The following is a 24,158-nucleotide window of genomic DNA, read 5'->3' on the forward strand; positions in this document are numbered from 1 at the left end:
ACTGTGATGCGAGTTTGAAGCAATTGCAAGGAAGGGGGATAAGTGTAGCTGGAGTGCTGCCCTGCAAACACAGGAGCTGTGGGCTGTGAGTGTGGATGGGAGCACACAGGTGACGGAGAATGTAGCTGGATTATGGTGCATGGAACCAGTGGCTGATTCTCAGAAAGCTCCTTAGGGGTTTCGTCCCAAATCTGCGTGCAGCAGCAGCCAAATACTTGGCTGCATTACTGCACCCCTGATGTCGAGCATTGCATCTCGATCGCTTGGTAGCAGCAAAGCCTGTGTCTGAAAAAAAACAGCCCTGAAATCTTTGCAGAAAAGAAATAGAAGTTTCTTGGAGCAGCTCCTTTAGAGCAATTCCATAACACTCTTTTGAGTTTCCAAACTTGTAGAAAAGTTGACAGAGAAAAGTTATTGTTTCCTTTCTTCTCCCTGCCTGTCTGGTTTTTTTTTTCTTTTCTCTTTTTTTGGCCATTTCTCCCCCCCTTCCCTTCCCTTTGCTTTTTAGAGATTGGTGATAAGGAATTCTAACTACTTAATGAGCTGGGAGAGGCCTCTCTCCATTGGAGTGGAGGACTCCAGGTGGCACTTTGACAGATTGGACAGGTAAGGCAGGAGAGCCCCACCTCCTCCTCCTTGCCTATAGTTAGGTATATAAGGGAAACTTCAATTATGCAGAGAGGCACACTCCGAGTCCTGTTATCTCCACAGTAGCATCACATATTTTTAGGGTCTTCTAGGGGGTGGGAGGTGTTTGTCAAAATCCTGGAGCCAGAAGAAAGAACAGCAGCGTTGATCAATTTGACTGCTAACATGTTGTACCTGGAAAACAATGCCCAGTCCCAGTATAGTGAGGTAAGGACTCTAGGTTTGAGCTCTGATATCGCTAATGGTGTCTTTATTTTTAGTGAGTATGTGCGATTTCTTCACCCCTGAAGTTAGGTGCAGAATATACACTTGTTTTTGTGAGACTTTTTCATTTTACAGTGGGAAGCGGAGTTCATTGAGCTTAATATCTGAATGAGGGTGAACTTCGAATCTTTGTTTGGGACAGTGAATTTGTTTTGGGAACCCTGATCAGCCAGTGTAATTTTCTTTAACTGGAGAAGCAAGGCAAGGCAGTTGTTTATGGTGGGCAATGCACACAGAGAGCATTCCTGTAGCAGTCTGAGTACTAGCTGTGTTGTCTGCATTATAACTCTTTTATGAGTCTTTTATTGCCAAAATTGCTGCTTGTGATTTAAAGGGGGCAGTATCTAGGAAATAACTAAAAATGTGTTATAAATCCCCTCTTAGGTTACTTTTTTAAGTAAAATAATATGCAAACAAAGGTTCTCAGCTGCAAATGCTGCATTAGCGTCCACACCAATACCTCTTTTACTCAGTGCTGTTAATACCTTGCCTCATAACTTGCAGCAGCAAGGTATTTTACACAGGGTATTTGTATAAGCATATTATATGAGGATAAATGTGTGTACAATGGATACATTTTGCTTTCCACAGCCCTTCGCACTTCATGGGCTTGAGCGGGACGCAAACTTCAGGTGCAGCTTTGATTTCGTTTTTTAAAATTATTTATTTAATTGCTTTTAACCAGCTGGGTCAATGCTTTTTGTAAGGTGGCAGTGGAGAGGATTGCCACACGCTGTGCAAATCTTGGAGGAAGTTACCAGGGGTTGAGGGAGATCTAACGACAATATTGGTTTACATTCCAGCGGAGACAGCAGCTGTGTTGACACTTGCCAGAGTGGCAAAGCAGCCAAAGCTCTGTGTGTGTGCGCGTGTGTGTATTCCTGAAGAAAAGGCTTCAAGTGGAGGGCACGGGGTATGAGCCCCAAAGCAGACAGAAGCTCAGCCACTTGGAAGAGAAAACAAAACAGAAATTGAAAGGCCGAGAGCATAGCTAAGAGATGAGACAGGTGGCGAGGAAAAGTCTGTTGAAGGTTTACTGGAGGCTTGCATGTCTGGGATGGCGGGTCTGTGACTCGGGGAGAGCGAGAGGTATCCCAAAACCAGCGTGCTCTCCCCGTCCCTGTCTGCAGGGAGCCCAAAGCCCCGTGTGCGCGTGGCTCCTCTGCCGCCTCCACGCAGGAGACGCAAATGGGCGACTCTTTGTTTTTTTTCTCTAGGTTAATTATAAACTCTTAAATGTGGATAGAGCACTTCTTGGAGTGTTTGCTTGGTGTTATTTGTCTGCTGCTATCTGATCAACTTTCGCTGAATAGCAGCAGTGGGGCTGTGGAGTCCCTATGGTTGACTGGCTGGGCTCATCTGACAGAAGCGATGCGCTCAGGAGCGTTCTTGCTCCGCTTAAATGCCACTCGTCACTGTTGCTGTCAGGGGAGGTTTTTAAAAGGCTTTAGCTCTGATTTCTTCCCCCCCCCGCCCCGCTCCCCCCACACACACTCTCTCACTTACCTCCTTGGATTTGAACGAGGTGCACCGGCTTTGTTCATCCGTTGTACTCTGGGGAAGGAAAACTCGATTAGCATTGACTTGGCTTAGTTTCTGAGGAACAGCAGCCTTGCTAATGGCTTGTCTCAAAGAGAGGGAGACTTGTTAATGCTCAATTAAAATATATTGGTGATGATGAACCTCACCCATCTTAAGTTTGCAAACAAGAAGTAGACTTTGGCATGATTTCCTTAGAAAAGAAGAAAAAATAAAAAGCTCTCAATGTGCAAATAGAAGCAGCACTTTGTTGTCCCTGGTAATTGCAGTTCGGATTTTAGAGCTGTTGCTGGGTTGGTCACAAGGCAGGCATTCCAACTCATGGAAAACTTAGTACAGGCTAGCTTCTGGCTTTAGAAATGGACCTTATTTAAGGAGAGGAAGTCTTTTAAGTAATTCAATTAAAATCAAGTTTTAAAATGAAGAGCATGGGGTCCTCTCTTGTGGCTGACAGCCTGGTCAGGGATGACGACCTCTCTCATCCCAAGCTCATTTCTTGGGGTGGTTTGCCCTGCCGCCCAAAGATGTTGGCTGCATGCTGGCAGATGCCGAGCTCTGCCGTCCTCACAGGCTGGCTGAGCGGTGCATTCCGCCCTGGGAATGCGTTCCCAGCCTGGGAACGCATTCCCAGCCTGGGAACAGCCATTGCACAAGCCCCGTGCAGGCTGTGTGGTCAGGGTGGTGAGCTCGCACCATTGCCCACGGCCCTGGGCCACCCGTGCCTGCGAGCGTGGTGCCCAGCACCACGGTCTGATGGGTTCCTCCCAAATGGGTCAGATCTGCTTGGGAAAAGCTGAGAGAGGGGAGAAGGGTGTTAAAGTGAATCACAGCCCTGAGAGGCTGGAGGTGGAACCTGTTTCAACCACTTTTTCAACTTAATCTATCCCAGCATTTGATCTGGGTCAGCTGTAAGAACGGTTTGAGCTCTTTGTTGGTAGAGCGCTGGACTTGATGACCCTGGAGATCTGTTCTTGTGTGTTTATGAGTAGGAGATGTGAAAAGGAGAGAGACTTTGGGTGGTTATTAATAAGATGATGTGATGCTGATGAACAGGAACCCTTTGAATGTCATTGTGTCTTCCTGCCTCATCTCCACATGTGGAATTTTGTGTTGTGTACAAACGTTTGTGAGGAAGCATGCACAAAATTGGGTGTGAAAGAGAGTACTTGCAAGTTTGTCTGGTCTTGTCCAAGTTTCCTGCATTTCTCCCCTCCTGTGAGGGGAGATGAGAGCAGTAGAGATTCCCTTTAGGGGCTCTGGGTTCCTCTGCAGTTTGGCTGAGTGATGATGCAGAGTTTGGAGTGCTTGCTAAAATCAAATTAAATCATTGCCAAAAGAATAAACACATCTTGTTCAAACACTGATAAGAAATATGTGCCATGACTTTTGATTATATCCGTCATCCTAAAGATCTTCCTGCTCTTTGTGGAGACAAATTAAAGAATCTCTTTCCGTTAAGATTTTTATCATAGTTTTGGGAGGGGTGGGGGGGAAACTAGTTTTATACTGAAAGAACTTGTGCACTGCTTTGTGGGTTTTTGGCAGCATTCCTTCACGCTGAAAATTAAGAAAAGCTGTGTACATATGTCTGCAAATATCTTTGAGGGTTAGGATAGCCTCTTCAGTAGGATGCATTTTTGGTTTTGTTTTTCTTTTCCCTCTTAGCTGTTAAATAATAATTCATATGTGTTTCTGAGCTGTAGTGCTTTGGGTGTGACTTCTTTCTTTGTAGGAGCAGGCATGTAGGGCTCTGGGGTGGCCTGGAAGGATGTCCTGAGGGAGCTGGATCTCCTCAGTGCGAGAAACATTTCCTGTACCTATCTGGTACCCACCTGCTTCCTTCCTGGAGGTACCAAGAAGAAAGGATTATCTGTGCAGTACCCTCTGAAGCTCACATCTTCTCCTACTCCAAGTGAAAATACTTGAATAGGTGCTATATAAAGCCCATTTTTTTTCTCAATGAAGAAGGTTTTGGCGAAACCTGACCTTCTCTCCTGCGTTCCTATTTTTGATGCTATCTCGCAGTTCTGCTGGCTCTGAGCAGGCAAACAATTCCCAATCCCTGGGGAAGAAAACCTCTCCCTGAGCTGTGCAGGATTTAGATGTGAGTTCCATGACTTCCAGTGGCCTCTCTTTATTTAAATGGTATCAACACTGCACATGTTTGGGCACAGTCTGTCATTAGGAGCAAAAAATAGAGAGATCCATTGAAGGTTGTGTTCCTTGATGGTATCCCTGCAATTCCAGCTACGCTTCTTGTGCATTCTTCCTTTGATTTTGCTGTAATTGCACTATGGAATTGAAATTTTTGTTGTATGGTGACATCTGTGCACTCTTGAGAAGCATGTGTCTTATCCTTGGGCTGCAAAGGTCTTCTACAAGATTGTAGAGGCCCTATATAGCCAGGTTCTTTTTTTCAAAGAGATTTTCACACTGCCTTCCAGTTGCAAAGGTTTAATCTGAGCTAGGAAAGTCTAAGGTCGGAAATGCGTTGATCTTTTGTTTGGCAGGGCTAAGTGTATGCTACTGCCCTGTTTGTGTTGGTCAGTGAAGAGGGTTAAGTAGATCAGAGAGATGGATAGTGGGAAGCTGCCTCTTGCCATGTGCCTGTCTCCCTCCCGGCTGAAACAAGGGGATCATGCTGCAGGAGAAACTCAGGGAAGGGCAAGAGTTGAGTATGCTTCCAGCAATGATCCAGCCCCTCACTGCAGCAGGTTTGTCATGCCATGGATGGCCTTGTGTTCTATCGTAGGGTACCAGAAATTTTTTTGTGGTTAGTACAGGTAATGTGACCCCCCCATGTCGAGCAGTGAATTGGGGATTTTGCCTGGAGAAATCCTCTCCTTGTTTAGGTGGAGGGATGGGACCTCAGCAGTCTAAGTCTATGGGTGTAGCTCAGAAACAAGTGGTTGTAACCTGCATGTGGGTGGAAAGAATGAAATGTGTGCTTTATCACACAAAAATGAAACCTGATGACGTTGGACCATCTGCACAGCTTTAACTGTGCAGTACTTGTGCAGAAATCAGGACAGTCTGGCTCTGTGTGAAGTAGCTCTGGGTGTGAAGTACATGCTCTGGAGTTTATGCAGTCATGCAACTACACTTGACATCAGATTGGAGATTGTGACTCCATTTTGTGATTTTCCATGGTCAAAAGGAAGGGTAGTAAGCAGTATGAAATCAGGGACAGATGATCTTCTCAGTTTCTTGTTCCATTTGGCAAAAAAAAAAAAAAAAAAACAAACCATTAAATATTTTCTAGTATGAAAATACAGTTGTTCAGTGTGAAAGATGAAAAAGAGCTGCCATTGCAGTGTGGTCAGGGTGTTTTACATCTTCAAGTAGTTGCAACTGATGATCCATTTTGTTTGCTGTAAGTTGACCTTGGTTGAGCCAGGATGAAATTATCCACATATATGTATATATCTATATATCTATATATATATACATAGTCTGGAAATGTTTTTTCCCTTGGGCACTAGAACTGCTGTTTTGAGCAGTTATTTTTATTGGTCTGATGGTTTGAATCTTCAGCAGTGACACCAACATCTGATTCCTCTGGTTTTTTCCAACTAGTGATCCTATTGAGCCTAGAGATCCTATTCCTAGCTCCCTTAGGAGCTATTTTTCTTTCTTTTTGCCTGGTTTGCTTTAAATAACTAATAGCTTTAAGTTAAGTGAAATTGCTTTCTTTTGTTCTCCCTGGGCACAGAGAAACACCAGAAAGGAGCTTCTTCTACCTTATGTTTCAGCCCATCTAGTGGCAACCTTTTGGTTTGGATTTGTCAAGTTATGCCTTATGGAAGGGTTTATTTTCAGTTGCAGCTCTGCTTACTGTGAGACAGAGGCTTCAGTAGTTCTATGAGGAAGACATGGCATCTGCAACAGGAAAGCTGTGGATGTGGGATGTGAGAGGGTGTAAACCATTTGCTTTGCACTTTTTCCTCTGGAAGGCATTAGTTATAACTAGTGGAGAAACTACTTATTTCATTATCGTGAAGGGCTGAATAAAAGCGGGTGTTGCCTGGCTCAAGGCAAATTTTAAATTCTATTTACAAAATGTTCCCACTGAAAAAAAAAAATCTGGAAACGCTTCAGAAAGGAGCTCTTGCACCGATGGATTTGTTCTAGACATTGTTAAACCCTGTTATTTTTCTGGCACTGCCTCCAACGCCTCTTGAGAATGTGCAGAGTAGGCAATAAAATGAATGCAACTCTTTTAAAGCAAGGTTGCATAAATCATCAGAAAGGAGAGGAGCTTCTTGTAGTCTAACAGCAGCACTCCATCCTCTCCAGCAGAGAAGTGAGCTCAAAGCTCTTTGTGCCACTTGGCCTGGATTAGTGTTAAGTCACTTTTGGTATCAAGTAGAATTAAGAGGAAGATAATTTCTCTCCAAGGGTGTTAAGGTTCAACTTTTTTTTTCCCCTTGCACGCGTTTTCTGGATTCTCTGCTGTCTCAGTGCCAGAATCCTTGCAGTCCCTTGCCTACTCTCCAAGGCCATGGTCTTTAGAGTGACACATGAGCTCAGCCGTGGTCAGGCAAGCGGGTGGGTCTCTCCAATGAATAAACTTGCTGTTCTTAAAAATCTCCCTGTTCTGTTTTGGCTTCCTCAGTTACAGTAGTAAATGATTTCTGAGAAATCTTCCAGTCTTCAGTCTCCCAGAGCTTCCCATCAGAATTTTGCTGTGCTGGGAGAAGAGGCTGTAATTGTCAGATGGGTTAAAGAGCTGCTTTTCAGCTGGAGCAGACTGTGGCATAAAGCTTTTTGTATAGCAGCCCAGAACACACGAGGCTTTGCAAGGGATGATTTGGCTGTGAGCTACTGACAAGAAAGTTCACCCCTGTGTTTCTCTGCACTATTTCTTATAAACACACTGGGTCCTGGGCAAAAATCTCAGCTTTCTTCTAAAGGAGAACCTCTGAGAGGCTTTCCAGTTTTAGCTTAGCTGTTTGAGCAAGGAACAAAGAGCAGGATGACGTTTAAGGTGATTGGCGTTTTTATTTCTGTAAAGCTGCTAATATAAGGAGCAAACCTACTAAGAAACAACTGTTCAGGAAGTCTCAGATAAGACACAGGAAAGGTTTAGGTCCTTGGCACTGACAGAGTAAACTTGGATCCTCTTCAAGAACTTGAATTCAAATTTGGTGATTTTAGTTGAATTTACTGACCATTGTTATCAGCTCCATGCACAAGCAAGCAACAAAAAAACATGAGAGATGGGGAGATGTGCGGGGGGGGGCTTTTTGGTGGTTGCTTGCCTTTTTTTTTTTGGGGGGGGGGGGCGTGGTGGGGGGGATGTCTGTTGGGTTTTGTTTTTTAATTTGTACCAGGATTGAGTCAATTGGGAGTTGATCCAAGAACGCTCAATGATATCTTGTATTTTTGCAAATCCCCCGCCGCTGCTGTTTCACCTGGGGTATTAGTGGAACAACTCAAGGAGCAATGTTTTAACCAGGATGTGTGTGTTAGAATCCTGAGTGGATGGCTTGAGGTGGGATGTATTTCTGGGCTTGTGCTCAGTCGTCCGCTCACTTTGGAAGTGGACCCAAGTGGCAAGGCTGAGCACGCTTGAAAATTAATGCATTGATTGGAGCCCAGCAGCCTCTTGGGATTGATTCCAGAGTTTGGATCCGGATTAAACTTCCCCCCAAGGACTTTGGGAAGCGCTATACAAGGGGACCTGGTGAAATCTGAGATGAGTCCAACTTCCTCAAGATGGCAAGAAGATGAATGTTTTTACCGAGGGCAAGAAAGTGGGAGGAAACGCCCAGTTTAGGGAGGGAAGGGGAAATATTTTATGGTGGGGTAGTGTCTGGGAATGAAAGGGATGGATTGTGTCTCAGCAGATATGAATCTTTCAGTTTTAATCCACATCTAGGAAGTAAATACAAAGATTCTTGCCAACTTCGGGGAGAGGGGAGGAGGTGCTGGGCTTTTGGGCTGTGCTGCTGAGGCAGAAATTGCTGTGCTGCAGAGCCGTGGTCCAGCTGTGTCAGGGGATGATGCACAGGGCTGGAGCCTGGTGCCTCGGGAGCCAAGGGGAACAGAACAATAGGAATAGGTGGATGCCAACAGAAGTGTTGAGTCAGCAGCTGGATCTCTCTGCTGTATGGGAAGTGACTGAAAAGTGTATTAAATAATTTTCCTTGTTTGTTTTGGCTTTTTTAGGTAATGTCATGGTGTCTTTGGGAAGCACAGAAGTGTTTTTTTGGAGAGTGATGGCTCAAAAAAATTAATAAAGTTCTGACTGAGTACTCTGTAAAATTTGGATTCCGCACATTTAAGTTATGCTCTGTGATTCTCAGTAGCCTCGGCAAGCCTCTACTGTGATTTCTCACTGCTGCAGTTTTGCTCTGCATTTCTTCCATAGTTGAACATGTTGCTCCCTCAGGAGTGCTGGTGGTGAGTGCCTGGAACTGAATAGATGAGTAAATCTCCCTCCACCTTCTCTCAGCAGCAGGAAAGTGCGCGTGAAGTTCTTTAAAAGGAAACCAGGATGTGCACTAGCTAGGTGTCACCAGTACTCTGGAAACAGGAAACTACTGCTTGATACTAGAGTGGGAAAATTGTTGAGATGAGCCTTAGTCAGTGCTGTTTTGTGTCTGAAAGGAATTGTGAATGTTCTGGTTGGAGGGGTAGGGATTTTAATGTGGTATCCAATGGAAATTAGTAGGTATATTGTTACTCAAAAATGTGGAAGAACACCTTTCTGTCTGCACAGGGGAAGGTCTATGCAGCTGAATACCACAAATGTAAATCTCTGAAGCTGTGCCTTGCCTAAGTGGCCATGGCACCAAGTGTCCTGGTGTTCGCTGAAGTCAGTAGAATTGGACACGGAGGGAAGTACTGAAAACTGGGTTTAGTTTTGCTGTTGGAGTTTGTTGACACTGTAGCCCCCACACCAGAGGGTCCATTGGAAATCCTGCACGTGCAGAATATGTGGTGAAATGATTTAAATAGCTGGGGAGAATATGCTTGATGTTTGTAAAGCTGATGGAGTGAAGTCACTGTGGAAGAAGCAGTGGCTTTGCTTCTGTGTCTCTGTACTCAGGCCTGTCTCTCAAAGGCCGGCTTTGGGTTTCACGTATGCACAGCCTGGCATCTTTGGAAAACGCCATAAAAAGTTCCTGCTCACCTCTGAGTAGGCTGCAGTAGTGATGTGAACTACAGAGGCAGGGTGGGCAGGGGGTCTCCTGGCTGTGTCTATCCTGCTCTCCTGAATCCCAGCAGATCCTTGGGCTCAGGCAATGCCAGCTTGGTGCAGGCCAGGAGCTGCTTTCATACAAAAAATAGTGTTGGAAGGCAAAGCCCTGCCTCCTTTTGTTCTCTGCAGTTGGGATCTAATCAGAATTTGGCATCCAGTCCACTTGATTCCCCCCTCAGTCTTGAAAGCTGTTCAGTCTGCTGTTTGGTGTCCAGGCTTTTGGGAACACCATCCAGGAGTTTTCTTGCATTTTTTCTTGCAGAAAAAATGGCCAAATACATTAGAAAATCCAGTAGATCTTCCTTTTAATCTATAAGGGCTCTCATGCTGCCATGTAACCCTTTTCCTCTGCTTGCTCTAACTTGTTTTAATCTGCCCTTTGCCCTCCTATAACTCTTCTTATGAATTCTTATATTCCATAGTTGCACCATGCTTCAAAGTGTGGGCGTGGGGGGTTTATGTGTGTGGCTTTTTTTTTTCTTTCCTTTTTTTTTTCCTGTGTGTTTGACTTGCAGATGATCTGAATTTCTTGTTCTGACTAAAATGCTACAGAGCTGGAGTATTTTACTTTCGTGTCTAAAAGATGATGCATTTGGATTTTATTGAGCATAATGATGAATTTGGGAGCTAACTTCAATTCCTGGCTCTATTCGACCCTGGTTATTCACTGTCCTTGTGCTCTTTGGCCATACTTTGGTGGTTACTGTGCCTGCAGCCTTTCACTGGGGATGACACACAGATATCCTGTCCAGCCTAAGCTGCCCTTTCAACACAATAAAATGCTGCATGTCTGAAATGCCTGATAACATCAGTGGTTACCGGCCAGTAAAGAGTTTAAGAAGAAACAAGACAGCTTTAATCAACTACTGGACTTTTCCTCTCCAGCCCCTGCTTCTCCTCCCCACCTCCCCATTTGTATTTAATTGGTTCCTCTTAACGTTTAAGGTTCTATTTTTATTTTTTATCCAACTTTTCAGCATTGTGTTCAAACTCAGCACACAGGATTTCTGGGCGGCTGACTGAGCTGGGATCCTACAGTTGTTCTCAGCCACTGAGATCGGGCATAAAAAGCCTCACTGAGATCTTGCAGTCTTTTTCTGGTTTTTCTGATGCAGGTCTTTGTCTTCAGTTATGTTTACATCTCCTGGGAGTGTGAGGAGTGTTTTTCCTATTTGTCTATGGCTCTTCAGATCTTTGTTGACATTGTGTTGTCCAGCTGGTAACAGGAGAACGTAGGAAACTCTTGGCCTCTCTTTCAGTTTTAGGAAGCTGAGTGTTTGGGTTATTAATCAATTTCTTTTAAGATCATGGAGTTCTAATGTCTTGTGATTTCATGCATTTCATAGAGGTGATATTGTATGATTTCCTTCCTTTTTTTTTTTTTCTGCCTTCCTCTCTTTTTTGTTTATATGTTTTCAAATTACATGTCAAATAAATTGCTGAGCACAAGCTCAGGGTCCAGAAATGACTGTGTGCAGTGGGGGTGGATCTTGGACTTTCCTGTTTTAAACTGTCGGAATTTTCAAAATAACTGAGCGTAGCTGAGATACTCTAATGAAAGTGGTTTGCTTATGAAAGGGATTTTTTTTTTTTAATGAAAGCTTTAGTCTAAAAACCCTAAAATGATCTGACTTTCAGAAACCTGTTGCTTTCTATGCAAGTAGAACTTTTTTCAAGACCCCAGTTGAGAATTTTTTCTTTTTTAAGGGCCTAAAATGCTGCTCTGGGGAAGTCAGGGATATTATTTTTATATGCACTGGAAAATATATAGAAGTACTTACATAGTGTAGAGTGTTCAGCCTTAATATTTCTGTGAAGTTGGATGCACTGTCATTCTGATAATCCTCGAATTAGACAAGGTCTTTCACGGGTACCTGTGGCAGGTGGTAGGAGTCAGGAATTACAGGCATTCCTGCTTTGGGCTCTGCTTGTTTTTAGACACCCTGCTCCTGGCTGAAAAACACTTCTTGTTGAGTTAAATGAATGAACCAAGGGGCAAAACTCAAAGTTTTGCTACAACAGAAAACTATTACAGCTGGGGAGAACAAGACAGCTCCAAAGCTTAGAGGCCTTTTGGGTGAACAGAAACTCACCCTCACATTGCTTTTCATTAGTTTGTGTCAATCTCGGAGCGCAAATACTTGCATGTGTGAACTTTAACTTGAACATGCAGTTCTACTGTGTTCAGTGGGACTGTGGCTCAGTGAAATGTGACCTGCAGCTTTACAGGGTATGGCTCTTAAAATTGTGCTGCTTCTGTGAGCCCAAAGGGTGTAGATGTGGCACTGTGTGTCTGCTGGAATAGCTCATCCCGGTGAAAATGACACAGACTCTTCTGCCTCCTCCAGTATACAAGCCAGATTGTTTTTTGTGTGTGATTCTCTGTGTGATTGCAAATTACTGCTGTGCACTGATTTCTCCTGTTCAGCTTCTGTGGTGTGTTGCTCACCAAATGGGCCGTAGAGCTGTTTGGGATGGCTGGGACAGAAGGGATGCTCTGGGTAAGTGGGCAGAGCAGTCAGGTGTTACAGCTTGAATCACAGTGGTATGACGAGAATTGGTCATTTAATGGTGGGTTTTTTGAGGGGAAGAGCGTAGTTTTGGAGGTTTGGTTTTTTCTCCTCCCCAGCTGATTGAAATGCAGTGTCTTCCTTAGGCTTTCCTTATGTATTTAGGTGGTGTTGGAAGCTGTCCAGGCAACTCCTGGGGTTATCTAACTACTTAACATGAAACACCTGTGCTGAGGACTGTGTGTGCCCCTCATGGCGTTTGGTTTTTGTTCTCGGAAAAATGACTTTTTTTTTTCTTCATTACTATTGCATTTAGTTTCTTAAAATTGCAGTGGTCGTACATATTGCACAGCCCTGTAGAGCTCAAATAGATTCCCTTCTCAATAATACAGGAGAAAATGTGCAGAAATATTTGTGCTCTCAGCTTACAGGTGGGATTGAGCTGAGGAGAGCCTGTTTGATTGTGCTGCAGCAGGTCTAATATCCAGGATGGGAGTGATTGACTCCAGGGCTTCTTTTAATGCAATGCTCTCCATTGCACTGGGAACCTGTTATACCACTGGGATGGGAAATAGCCTCCTCTCTTCCTGGAAAAAGCAATGACCCAACAGCAGGATTACTCAAATCAGATAGGTTTCCAGGCCCTGTACTAGAACAAATCAATCTTGGTAACTGTTGATATCTTTGGTTCAACCAAAGTTACTTGTTCCCTTGCTTTTCACATTGAGTGTATGGTGCACGTTATCGTTTTATCTGAGGGCTTCCAAGTGCTTGGTGTTTTCAGCTGCACAGTTGCTCTGTGGAAAAGCCTCTGCAAAATAAATCCACAGGATTTGTTTCCATTTTAGAACTGGAGCTGGAGGGAGTGTGGCCGAGCTGGTGTAGAAATGAGTTGTGCACATCTTCCCCTCATTGCTTGGAGGGGACCAAAGCAGTGTCCAGACTGAGTTTGTTTCTCATAAACAAATTTTCCAGTCCTTCTCTCTTTTTTTTTTTTTTTGTTTGTTTTGAGTTTTTTCTTTGTTTTGTTTGTTTGAGGTTTTTTATATGAGGAAACAGGCTAGAGAGGCAAACCAAATCACAGCTTTCATTGCAGTGAGTGAGCTATCTCTGCTTCAGCCCTGATCTTAGCTGAGGGCCATGGGTGGAGCCTTTTATTTCTTGGCACTGCTCTGTCACAGCACAGACAGAACGCTGACACGGGGTATTGTATCAGCTGCCCTCTGAGCAACTGGCAGTCAGCAGTTAATAATTGTGATAGAAGCCTTTCTGTTGAGCTTAAGGGGCTTATTCCACCTACTAAAACCCTTTGCTAGGAAGGTTTGAAAACTTGGGTGAATTTAAGTATTTCTGGGTATATTTGAAGTGTCTGTCATCTGATTTGGATAGGACATATTTATCCTGCTGTGTCTAAGATTGCTGCTGGAGAACAGCTATCTGGCTTCTCTGGGTCAGCACTGAAATATTGCTCTAAGTTACTTACTAGTCCTACAAGAGTTAGCCTTAGTGCATCACTGTGGTGCACTTAAGGACAAAACACAGAATTTCCAAAGTGCTGTGCAAATCTTGTTGCTAATAACCATGATAGTTTGTTAGTTTCACCATCTCGTATCTTTGGAGAATAAGCACCACGGAGGTGTTTTGCAAGGCTTTTGAGTAGTTGGACACTGCTCTTGAGCTGCATAGAGCCTGGTGAAAATCAAGATGCAGTCAGTAGGTGTGCATGGTAATGCTTGTCCTTTTGGTATTTGGGAGAAGGGTTTTGATAGGGGTGGAGGCATCCAAGTGTTCTACACTTGATGATAGTAACTTTTTTGTCTATTTTCTCAAGTGGAGAAACTCTCAAAACTCTGAAATGCTGCTAACTGAGTAGTTAATAGCTGGAGCTGTGTATTTTAGGGGATTTTTGGCGTGGAAGTCCCCTTCAGAGCTTTTCATGACTTGCATTAGTTACTTCCTTTCCAACGGAGGGTCTTTTTGCAGCGCTTTCTCATCACCTTATTAATTAACAGTACGGGCTTTAAGCCGGAGAGCCCGGGGCGGGTTCTTGCTGCCAGGCAGGTGAGAAGGGCCGAGGTTTGGGTGGGCTGGGGCATCTTCCCCGGCTCTGCCGAGCTGCGGCTTTTGCATTGCCCTCTGGTGGCAAGTGCCCCGGAGCCGCTGGCTACAGGCTGCACTCTGTCCCCTGTGTGCCCGGGGAAAAGCCACCCTCCCGGCAGCCCTGCCTCAACCAGCTTCACTTTTCAGTCTGGTTTTAATTCAGCAACCCCTCCAGCAGAACCGTGTTTCTCCTAATCCACAAGCATGAGTTAGCATGAGAACCTGAAAGTGAAGCTGATGGGATGTAGGAAGCGAAACTGATAGTTCAAGATGCATTATTGAAATGATGCTCTGAAATACACGGTCTAAGATCTGGTTGTAGCTCTCTAATTATTTGCAGTTAGACTTGCCTGAAGGTTTTTGTAATGGTTCGGTGATACTAATAGTTTCAGAAACTTGGAGGGAACAAAATAGCAAACAAAGGCACTGAAAATTAGATAATCTGTTCTTTCAGATTTATATGCAATTCATTTCTTTCCACCAAATAGCTTTCTCTTTATATCAGGAATCAGTGGTCGAGCTACACTTCAGTCATTTAAAACGACCCCACAGCCAAATATGAGCACGTGTTAAAGTCTGGGCTCCCAACCTGCCAAGAATTAATTTCTGGATTAAATGCTGTTGTGTTCCTTTGTGCGAATGGTGAAAGGAGGCGGTGTGTGTGCAAACACACGCCCTGCAGCCCCCTCCTGAGGGGCGATACCTTGCAGACAGTCTGCAGCCTCTCTTTGTTCTCCCCATCGCCAGCGCTGCTGGGGCCAGGGGGCTGAATTCCTGCGTGTGCCTTCCCCGGGCCGCCTGCCCCTCTAATTGTCCTGTTGTCAGAAGGCGTGTGCCTCCCGAAGCCTTATCAGATTCCTCCAAAACCTTGCGAGCAGTTCAGGTGTTGACCCCCTGAGCGCAAACAACTCCGCGCCTGCCTTGGGGCATGGCAGCGAGAGCGGGCTTGGTGCTGGTGTGTGCAAACCTGGTGGCTTTGTCGCCGGCACGGAGCACCTGCCTGGGGACGGGACCCGGGGGACGCTGGAAGGCTGGCCCGACTCGAAGGGGAGTCCAACAGCTGCTTGTGTCAGCATGAGGATAAGTGCAAGGAGATTAATAGTTATTTAAAGAGCAAATGGGGACACGGCATTCGGCTGTGGCATGTGAGTGTATAAATGCAGTGGAATGGCTGCTCTGCTGATAACATTTAGACAGATGGTCCCTGGACTGAAAGGAATGAAAAGGATCTTGGAATATCTTAAGGGTATATTGTATTTTAATGGGGCACTTATTTTATTATTTTGGTTTAATCGGATCCCAGACAGCACCTTCAGCATTTCTGGGCTTTGCTGTCTTGTTAACACTGACCACTCGTTTGGCCATCTTTCCACATTAGCTTAAGTGGCCTGGGATTAGAGAAATAGTTTTTAAGTGAATGCTGAAACACTATTGTTCCGCTGTCTGTATGTCTGAGCTGGTGTAGGAGACTGTTTTCATCACAGCTGTCTTCTCATAATTTGCTGGTTAGGGAGTGTGTCTGATTATAATCTCCATGAGGAATGAAACAATTGAGTGATGCTTCTACATTTTTGAGAAGTCTTCAGGTCTCACTAGGGTATTCTGGGGCAGGAGGGTTGTTTTTTGATGAAACGCAAAATTATTGAGCAGGTAAAAGACTCTTCCTGGTACAGTATGTCAGAATTCTGGCTCTTTCCATATGGAATTAGCCTCAAGGGAAGACGTTTACCAAAAGTCCGTTAAGTAGGTCCTGGTTGAGTGAATAGCCTGCAGGAGATGAGACATAACTGTCGTCTGTGTTGCCAAAGTTGCAATCTGCTTTTGGAGAAGAAGAACCAGTCTGGATCACTCTTTTGCCCATCAACTATTTAGCTCCGAGTCCAATTAAATACGAGCTCTCCCATCTAACAGGGGTGCTGGGCACTAAATAACATCCACACTGCTCCATGGGGGAAACTGAGGCAAGGAGGGCAAATTACTAACCTGAGTCACTGGTTCACCCAGGATTAGGACTCAATATGTAATTGCTTTTATTACTCTGCTGCCTGCAGGCCTGAGACAAAGGAGGCCCATTAAGTGCAGGGCTTTTTACATGGTGAGGAGCAATCCCTGCCCTGCAGACCTTGCTGCCTGCAGTAGGGTGAGGGTGGAGGGGGAGGAGAGGTGCCTTGCCCAAGGACACAGCAAGTCACTGACAGAGCAAGGGAGGGAACCAACTCTCCCTTCTTTCTGCAGCCTATCCCGGCTTCCAGAATGAAGTTTGCTGTGCTGTCCCCCTCGCTCAGACCTTCACAGCACAGCTCCTAATAGCAAGCTGATCCATCGCTGGAAGGTCCCATGTGCCCCACTGAAGATCCCAGAGCACCAGCCTCAGGCTGTGTTTAATAAAACCCCAGAAAAGATTTGCTTCTTCCAGTGAAACAGAAACTTAAGGAAGAGCAGCAGTGGGTGGTATAAATTTCTCTACTTCCATTCTGGAAGCACAGCTGGGAGTGTGAAATCTTTGGCCACGTGGAAGACACTTCATCCTCGCAGAGAGACCATCCTGTTTTCCTCTGTGGCTGAAATGACTGGTAAAGCTGGGTGTTAAATGTCTTATTCTAAGTTCCCAGGAGAGCTCAGCAGATGGATTGTGCCCTTCACTTTCAAGTCTTTGGAGGAGTGATGTGCTACTCAAAGCTTCAGTAGGGCGGCTGAGAAAGCCCAGTATTGAGAAAGCTTTTTGTTATTGATCTTTGTGGTTGGTGTCCTGACTCAGGGAGCTTTTGCTTTGTGGCTGATAACAGAATAACTGTTGGCAAGATGAGGGAAGTTGTGAGCAGACTAGCTGAAATACTGACAGATAGGTGAGCTTTATCACTCTGAGTGGGACTGAGGCTATAGGGTGTTGAGGGACATGAGCTGCTTGGAGCCTTGGGTGAGAGTCTCAGTCCCTTCTGCTCTATCAGCAGCTAACAGCAGAACCAGGTGCCTTTATTGCTGCATGTTCTTGGCTGAGCCCACAGCTGCTGGGAATGGGCAGCACAAACCTTTGGGATGCTGCTGGCCCTGAGATGGGCGTAGTTAGAGCCCTCTGGACACACACAGGGATGAGGCTGTGAATCCAGTGTACCTGACTGAATCCCACCTGCCTGCTGCCCTGTCACTCTGGCCAGTGCCATGTCCTTTGGAGGATTAAAAACATGTGGCAGTTGTGTAACTTTGTCCAGAATACTTTCCCAGCTTCTGAGTGTTGGTAGTTCAGAATTTTAAAATCAGGTACACTTGTCTCGATGGATTTTTCTCAAGCAAAACTTGTCTCCGGTCTTTTTGAACTTAGGCTTTTAGTATTGTGACATTTTGTGGGGGGAAAAAAAAATCCATGCTTATTTGTGGGTTTTGTGAAGAATAACTGTGTGTTTAAGCCAAAATTCTGCTCAAGATGTTTGTTTATGCCCCAACTCCTCTTTAAAAAAAATGAAAATTAATTTTGTATTTGCTCTTTTTCCATGTTGCCTAGGAATTTTTCCCCTTCTATCATACCAAGTTCCACCTTTCTCTTCACAGTCTTTTTTCTAGGCTGAAAAGTTGTCATCTATTGCTACATTAAAGGATGGCATTAAAAGGATTTGCTTATTCTTGTTGCCTTCCTCTAAACTGTGTTCCCCTCTCATCTCTTTGAGGTGAGGGACCACAGCTAAACATCGAATTTAGGGTATTAGATTTTTTTTCTGTTAACCTCTCCTTAATGTAACCTTTTCCTTTTCTGTACTGTGTTTCCAAAGGTTTTTGGTTTTGATGCCTTCCAATTGTTTCATATATTGTTTGTACTTGGGGCTACTTAAGTGCTGTGTAGCACTTAACTGCTACTAGTTAACTACACTTAATTGTACAACTGATATTTCTTAAGCATGAGAGAAAGCCTTCCATGCTGTCTGTTTCCATTCTATTTGATCAGAATTTCAGTTCTCTACCACCATCTGTATTTGCTCACTGGGAGTTGAATACATGGTGCAGATAGGCACATAACTATTTTTCCAGTGAGTCACATTTCAGCACAGTTACTACCTGAATTAGTGGTCCTAATGCCATCCTGTGTAGTGGGATCAGATCCACAGCCTTTGTGCAGAGCTTCAGACTGTTGAAGGTGGTGTAGCCTTGTACAAGTTAGAGCTAGTTGCACTGTAGTGAACCTGCTGATTTTTATCAGGTTACAGCAGTGCCTCTGAAAAGGTCTCACTGTGTGTTGCTAGACATAGTGAGCCTGTCTCCCTGTGATGGTTTTCTGCCTTGCACATCACCTCCTGGTTATGCACAGGCTGTTTTCCCAGCTCTGCTGTTGATCCAGTGTGTGACTGTGAGAAGCTGTACTCCTTTCTGTTTCAGTCACCTATATAAAGAGGGGGATGATTTTTGCAAATCTCCCTCTTTGTGTGACAGATGAGATGATGCTGTGCATCCTGCATGGTGGAGGCTGTGCCATGTCTGGCCAACCTGTGCTGATGCAGCTCCTCTAACTCTCCTGTGCATCCTGTCTTTGCCTGCAGCCGCAGTACACGAACCTGGGGCTCCTGAACAGCATGGACCAGCAGATCCAGAATGGCTCTTCCTCCACCAGCCCTTACAACACGGAGCACGCGCAGAACAGCGTCACAGCCCCCTCGCCCTACGCCCAGCCCAGCTCCACTTTTGACGCCCTCTCTCCCTCCCCAGCCATCCCTTCCAACACAGACTACCCAGGACCTCACAGCTTTGATGTATCATTTCAACAGTCCAGCACAGCAAAGTCAGCAACATGGACGGTAAGGACGCAGCATCCTTTCACTTCTTCCCTGGCTTTGGTCCCCTTGCCCATAGTGACTTTATTCATGTAGTACATACCCAGACTTGTGCAAGAACATAGTGGCCCAAGTCCTCTGCAGAGCGTGATGTGTCACACAGAAGGGAGACATTTATCTTGGTTGCTCTGAGAGGGTGTGGTGGGAATTTAACCCTCAGTAATAATCACTAAATCCCAGGAGACTAAAAGGCCTTGCAAAAAGCCAGTCACGTAGAGACCATGCCTGATGAATGAGTGGCTCTCTCTTTTTGGGCCTAGCAGGAGCACTGGAGTAAAACCTGAGGTGGGCATTAGCATTGCCTCAGAGCTTCCCTTGGCTTTCTTCAACACCCCTGGGTTTCTGTGAGGTTTGGCATGCAGGGCCATGCCAGCAGGGTGGAGGTGGTGCTCCTTGCTCAGACCCACGGAGAGTGAGGTTATCATTTTCTGTGTCCTTTTCCTCTTGCAGGTGGTCTGGGGACCCCAGTGTGCCACCAGCTCGGGTCAGCCCTGTGTTGTTTGGGGTTTTGTTGGAAGGGGATGGGGTTGTTTTATTGTAGAATTTTGTTGTTGGTTTGGTGTTTTGGGTTTTTTATTTACACTTTGCTGTCAGAACACCACTTTTCTTACCAAAAAAATGCAGAAGCTTGAAACCTGAAGCCAGCTCTTGATCTTTGGTGATGCTTGCTTGATTGTTCAAGCTCTAGAGACTTCATGGCTCAGGACACAGCAGTGCTGGAGCTGTAAGTCCAGCTGTTGTGGTTTAGGGCTCTAGAGTGGAGATGTTTACAATGGAGATTATTGCTATCTTGAAGATGTTCAATATTTGCCTTCCTCTCCTGCAGGCACTTGGAGTAGGTGTAGTGAATAATGTCCTGCCCCACGCTACCCAAATAAAAGCAAGGACTTTACCTTTTTTTTCTTAAAAAAAAAAAAAGAACTTTTTACAAAAAAACGAAGAGCATTAAAATAGTGTGGGCTTTTTTATTTTTCTTTTTAATCTGAGGAACTGCTTTGATCTCAGATACAATCTAACTGCAAGTGCAACTAAAAAACAAGCTCCCAGCTACTGCTGCAGGCAAAGCAGCAGAGCCCTTGTGCTGTCATTTGGAAAAAGATGCCATATAACCATAGATCACTCACTATAAGGTTACATCCCTTATATTTTAAAGGCATTTCCTGGTAAAATTTGTCTAGAACTGACATTAAAACTTGGTTCAGAAAATTGCATTAAATAAGGTTAAAATGTCAGTCCAGTCACAACCAAATTTTCATTTGTTTATGCATAAAAGGGTGAGGTGTTTTTAAGCAAGATTGAAATTACATTTTTTACTCATCAGGCTGGGGAGTGATGCTCTCCTGTAGTTTGCACTTGTTTTCATGTCCTTGTTTCTCCTATTACACTACACACAATATTTATTTTCAATTCCCTTTAGGTAAGGAAACTATTGGTCAGTTCTACTTTGCATTTCTCAGGGCATTTCTACTTGCATTTCTCAAGAAAATGCTGGCTTGGATTTTTGCTAGCTGTTCTGGAGAGGGTCCTTTGAAGGAGATATGAAAAGACGTTCTCTTTTGATACGTATGGTACAAAGAATTATCTAACGCAGCTGCAAGGAGCCAGAGTGTTTGATGCTGCTCTTTCAACTACAAAAGCAGCCTTTTGAAATGAGGTTTGAACGTATGTAGTAGGTTGTCCCAGCAGAGATGAAGGCAAGAGAGCTGCTAGCAAGCTTAAATGAGATGTTTCACCTCAGTGATAGTGGCTTTTTGGGGTAGAAGTGAGGGCTGAATTTTAATGTGGATCTAGGCAGTGGTCAAAGCTCAGATTACATGCTGACTTTGAAAAAGGAATAAAATTACTATTTAGTGACTACAGTCATCAGATGTGTGCAGCCTGGGGAAAGGCTCGTTAAACCTTCCCTCATTTTTCATTGCCCTTATGTAGACCAGCAGATGAAGGTGTATTCCCTGTGCACGTTGCAGTGTGTTCAGCTCTAAGTCCATGTGTGTTACTAAAGGAATGGGCTCTTCAACAGTTGTGTGATTAGGGAGGAGGGAGTGTGGTCCAGGTGTCCCTGCCCTGAGCCAAGTGACCCAGATTTAGCTGCTGGTGCAGGGGCTGGCAGTGTGTGCTGTACGTTCACAGTGGATTGTGGTGCTGGCTGGGGACCTTCAATCAATACGCCTTGCAAAGTAGAGCATCTATCCATCTTCGGAGCTCTGCCCTTTGCTAATTAATCCACCAACTCGTTTCACATGAGCACTTGAGCAGTTGGTAATCTGTGTTCGACAGCTTTATCAGTGGGGTGGGTGGGGAAGGACGTGAAGGCTCTCCTTCCCACTGTCATCCTGAGAAGTGTGGAAACACGCATGAAATGTTGATGAAAGGAGGAGTGATTGCCCCATCCTCTCAGCAAGAGCAAGTTCTTGGAGTTGCTCCCCCCCACATGACTTCATACACTTTGATTAATGCCTGTCGTCTATTTTAATGATGGATTAGGAACTTACCCAACTGGAAGAGTTTCTTCCACTGCAGTGACCTATTAAAAGTTTAATTACTTGATGGCCCCACCCTTATTAAGAGTCCAAAACTTGAAAGCCTTGTTTCTTAGTTTGTTTGGTTTAGTTTTCTATTTCTTTTTCCCTGTTTTCCCTCTTGCAGTTTCTCGGATAGCAGTATTAAGTAAGGAAATCCATTGTGTTGCACTTTCCCCCTTTCTGGGGGCATGAGCCAGTCTGACCCATCTTGTCCTTCCAGGAAGGGGTTGGTGGTGCCTGGCAGAGGGTCTGCTGTCCTGGCTGACAGTGTGCTTCACCAGAGCTCCTCTTCTGGGCTGAGTCATGTGGGACTCAGGTCGTGGGAACGAAGGCAGTGAGCTGGGTAAGAGGAATGGATTATTTCTCCAAAAAGCAAGAGCTGCTTTCATGGAGTGATTGGAGACATGTGAAGGTGCTTCAGGTTTCTAAGTCACTTTGTGCCTGTAGATCCCAAGGATTCTGGTGGAGGTGGAGGAAAGTAGAGAGTGTACATGCTGCTTACTTAAATGCTGTGTTTCTGAAAACAGACCTGGAGCCATTTTTTTTCTTAAAACTTTTTGATACTGTTTTTTCTCTTCCAAATTCTGCAGAGGGGGCAGTTTATTGTCCTAGGACAATGGACACACTTTGCAAAAATCAGCAGTATTTGTGTAATATAGGTTGGGAGGGAGATGAGTGTGCCAGCTTCTCTGCTCAAAGTTGTGATGGGCTCCTAATTAAAGAGGTGGGGGGAAGAAAAAAAAAAGGACAAAATTACAAAGATGCTAGGTGACAGGGTGATTCCATATGTATGAGCAGTTCACTTTGAAAATATTGCAAATTTTCTCTCTGAAGTCTTTCATGACCTTAAGTAGGAATTCCAGTAAAACATGCTGTCTAATCAGGTTAGGTCTCATTTGTATGCAATGTTGATCTAATTAATGATGACAAATTGAGATTGGATTGCAGTGGACTTTATAAGCATCCTTGATTATTTTTTTTAATTAATGACCTCAGAACGCAAGTAAGAATATAAGCAGGTTAATCAGCCTTTTCAGAAGGAAAGTCTTTAGCAATTGAAACTCTATTGAAGTGTTTGAAAACAAAAGCCTTTATGGTCTAAATTGAGCAAAGTTTCTCGCATGCACCCACCCCCATACAAAAACACCTTCTTGAAAACCGTGCTGCAAAGGAACAAGCAGTTATTGTTTGTAATGATGGGACACAGAGTAGGTGGTTGAGGGAGAAGCCCCCTCTGAACTGGGTGAAGGAAGAACTTAAGCAGAAGAGTGTCTCATTTATTGTGGGAGAATTCCCAAATGCCCATGCATTGCAGTATCTCCTTTTTCTGCAGCAGAAGAAAACAAGGCGTTCCAAAAGTGTGCCACCTCCGATTTTATTTTTTTTTTTTTGTGGAAGCTGTGTGCCGACCTTCCCCACCCACTCAGAGCTCAAATAAATAAATAACTGCACTCCCTTTTCTCCCTAAAAAATATTTGGCAATCACCTGCCACTAGCAGAACCTGTTAAATGGGGGAAAGCATGATTGCAGTAGGAAAGTAAAAATTTAAATTGTATGTCAAGGTAAGTAAAAGTTAACATTACTGCCAAATGCAAGCTATCAAAAAATGAATCTGGTCCGCCCATCCCCAAAAGCAAGATACCACCTTATAAGTCATGAGACTCTTTTTAAAAAGACAAACAGGTTCTTCTTATTCTCTCCCAGGTTTTTGAGCCTTTAGGGTGCATCTGCTAAATATTTTAAAACTTTTCTTGGTAGTCACAAGAAGGCAGAAGTTGCTTTAAGGTTTTAGATGAAACTGAAATTTATTTGCGAATTTTTGATTCTGCTGAAGAAAGACACCAAGCCCTGTGAGACTTGCATAATTCAGGTGTTGGCAATACCTGAGTTCAGTAGTTTATTCTCATGCCCTGCAGTAGGTTGTAGCTGAGCTGGGTTGGTCCTTGCAGGGTTTGTTATGGAACATGGAGCTCTCCAAAATTGCAACCCATGTTCCAGGCAGGCTTGCTGATTTTCTTGCTCTCAGTAAACTCACCTGTACCTACAGCCATCAGAAAATGCTCAGATTTCAGACTCTCTTTGCTCGCAAAGCTGGATAATAGTGTGTGCAATGTGCATGAAAGCAACTAAGTGGATTGTTCTGGCTGGGGTTAGTGAATTTGGAAAAGCTGCATTTTAAGGAAGCTGTAAAGAATGTACTGAAATTAGTCCACACAAGCAATAACAGGTTTTTGTGGTTGAGAGAACAGATTCCTTGGCTGGGCTATCCGAGTATTTCTATTTCAGATTGATTCATTCCATTATTATTTCAAATACATTCTGTATTCTGATCCACGTAGTAAATCTGGGACATTTTTTGCCAGTCTCTATAAAATGAATTAGAGGACTCTGCATAAGCATAGTGAGGCAGTGAGAGGGCAATTAGATGTGTACATTGCCTTGACTCAACCATTCCTAATTACGTGTTCAGTGTTCTCTTAAATAATCTGCTCAAATAGTGCATCATTTCAGTAACTCTGTTCGTGTTCAGTATGTCCTGACTGCTGATTA

At 44.3% G+C, this 24,158-nt stretch overlaps 1 protein-coding gene across 4 annotated transcripts in view; it reads left to right on the forward strand.

Annotated features, from left to right (window-relative positions):
- Positions 1–24,158, forward strand: part of TP63 (tumor protein p63) — a 99,682-nt gene that overhangs the window by 32,903 nt on the left and 42,621 nt on the right. For all 4 annotated transcript variants that reach the window (XM_066325977.1, XM_066325974.1, XM_066325975.1 and 1 more), the window contains one exon: positions 18,795–19,049. In XM_066325977.1, the coding sequence (XP_066182074.1) occupies positions 18,795–19,049 (255 nt within the window). The remainder of the gene's footprint in view (positions 1–18,794; positions 19,050–24,158) is intronic.

The sequence above is a fragment of the Sylvia atricapilla genome, chromosome 10 (assembly GCF_009819655.1).
Source record: "Sylvia atricapilla isolate bSylAtr1 chromosome 10, bSylAtr1.pri, whole genome shotgun sequence".
Classification (NCBI taxonomy): Eukaryota; Metazoa; Chordata; class Aves; order Passeriformes; family Sylviidae; genus Sylvia; species Sylvia atricapilla.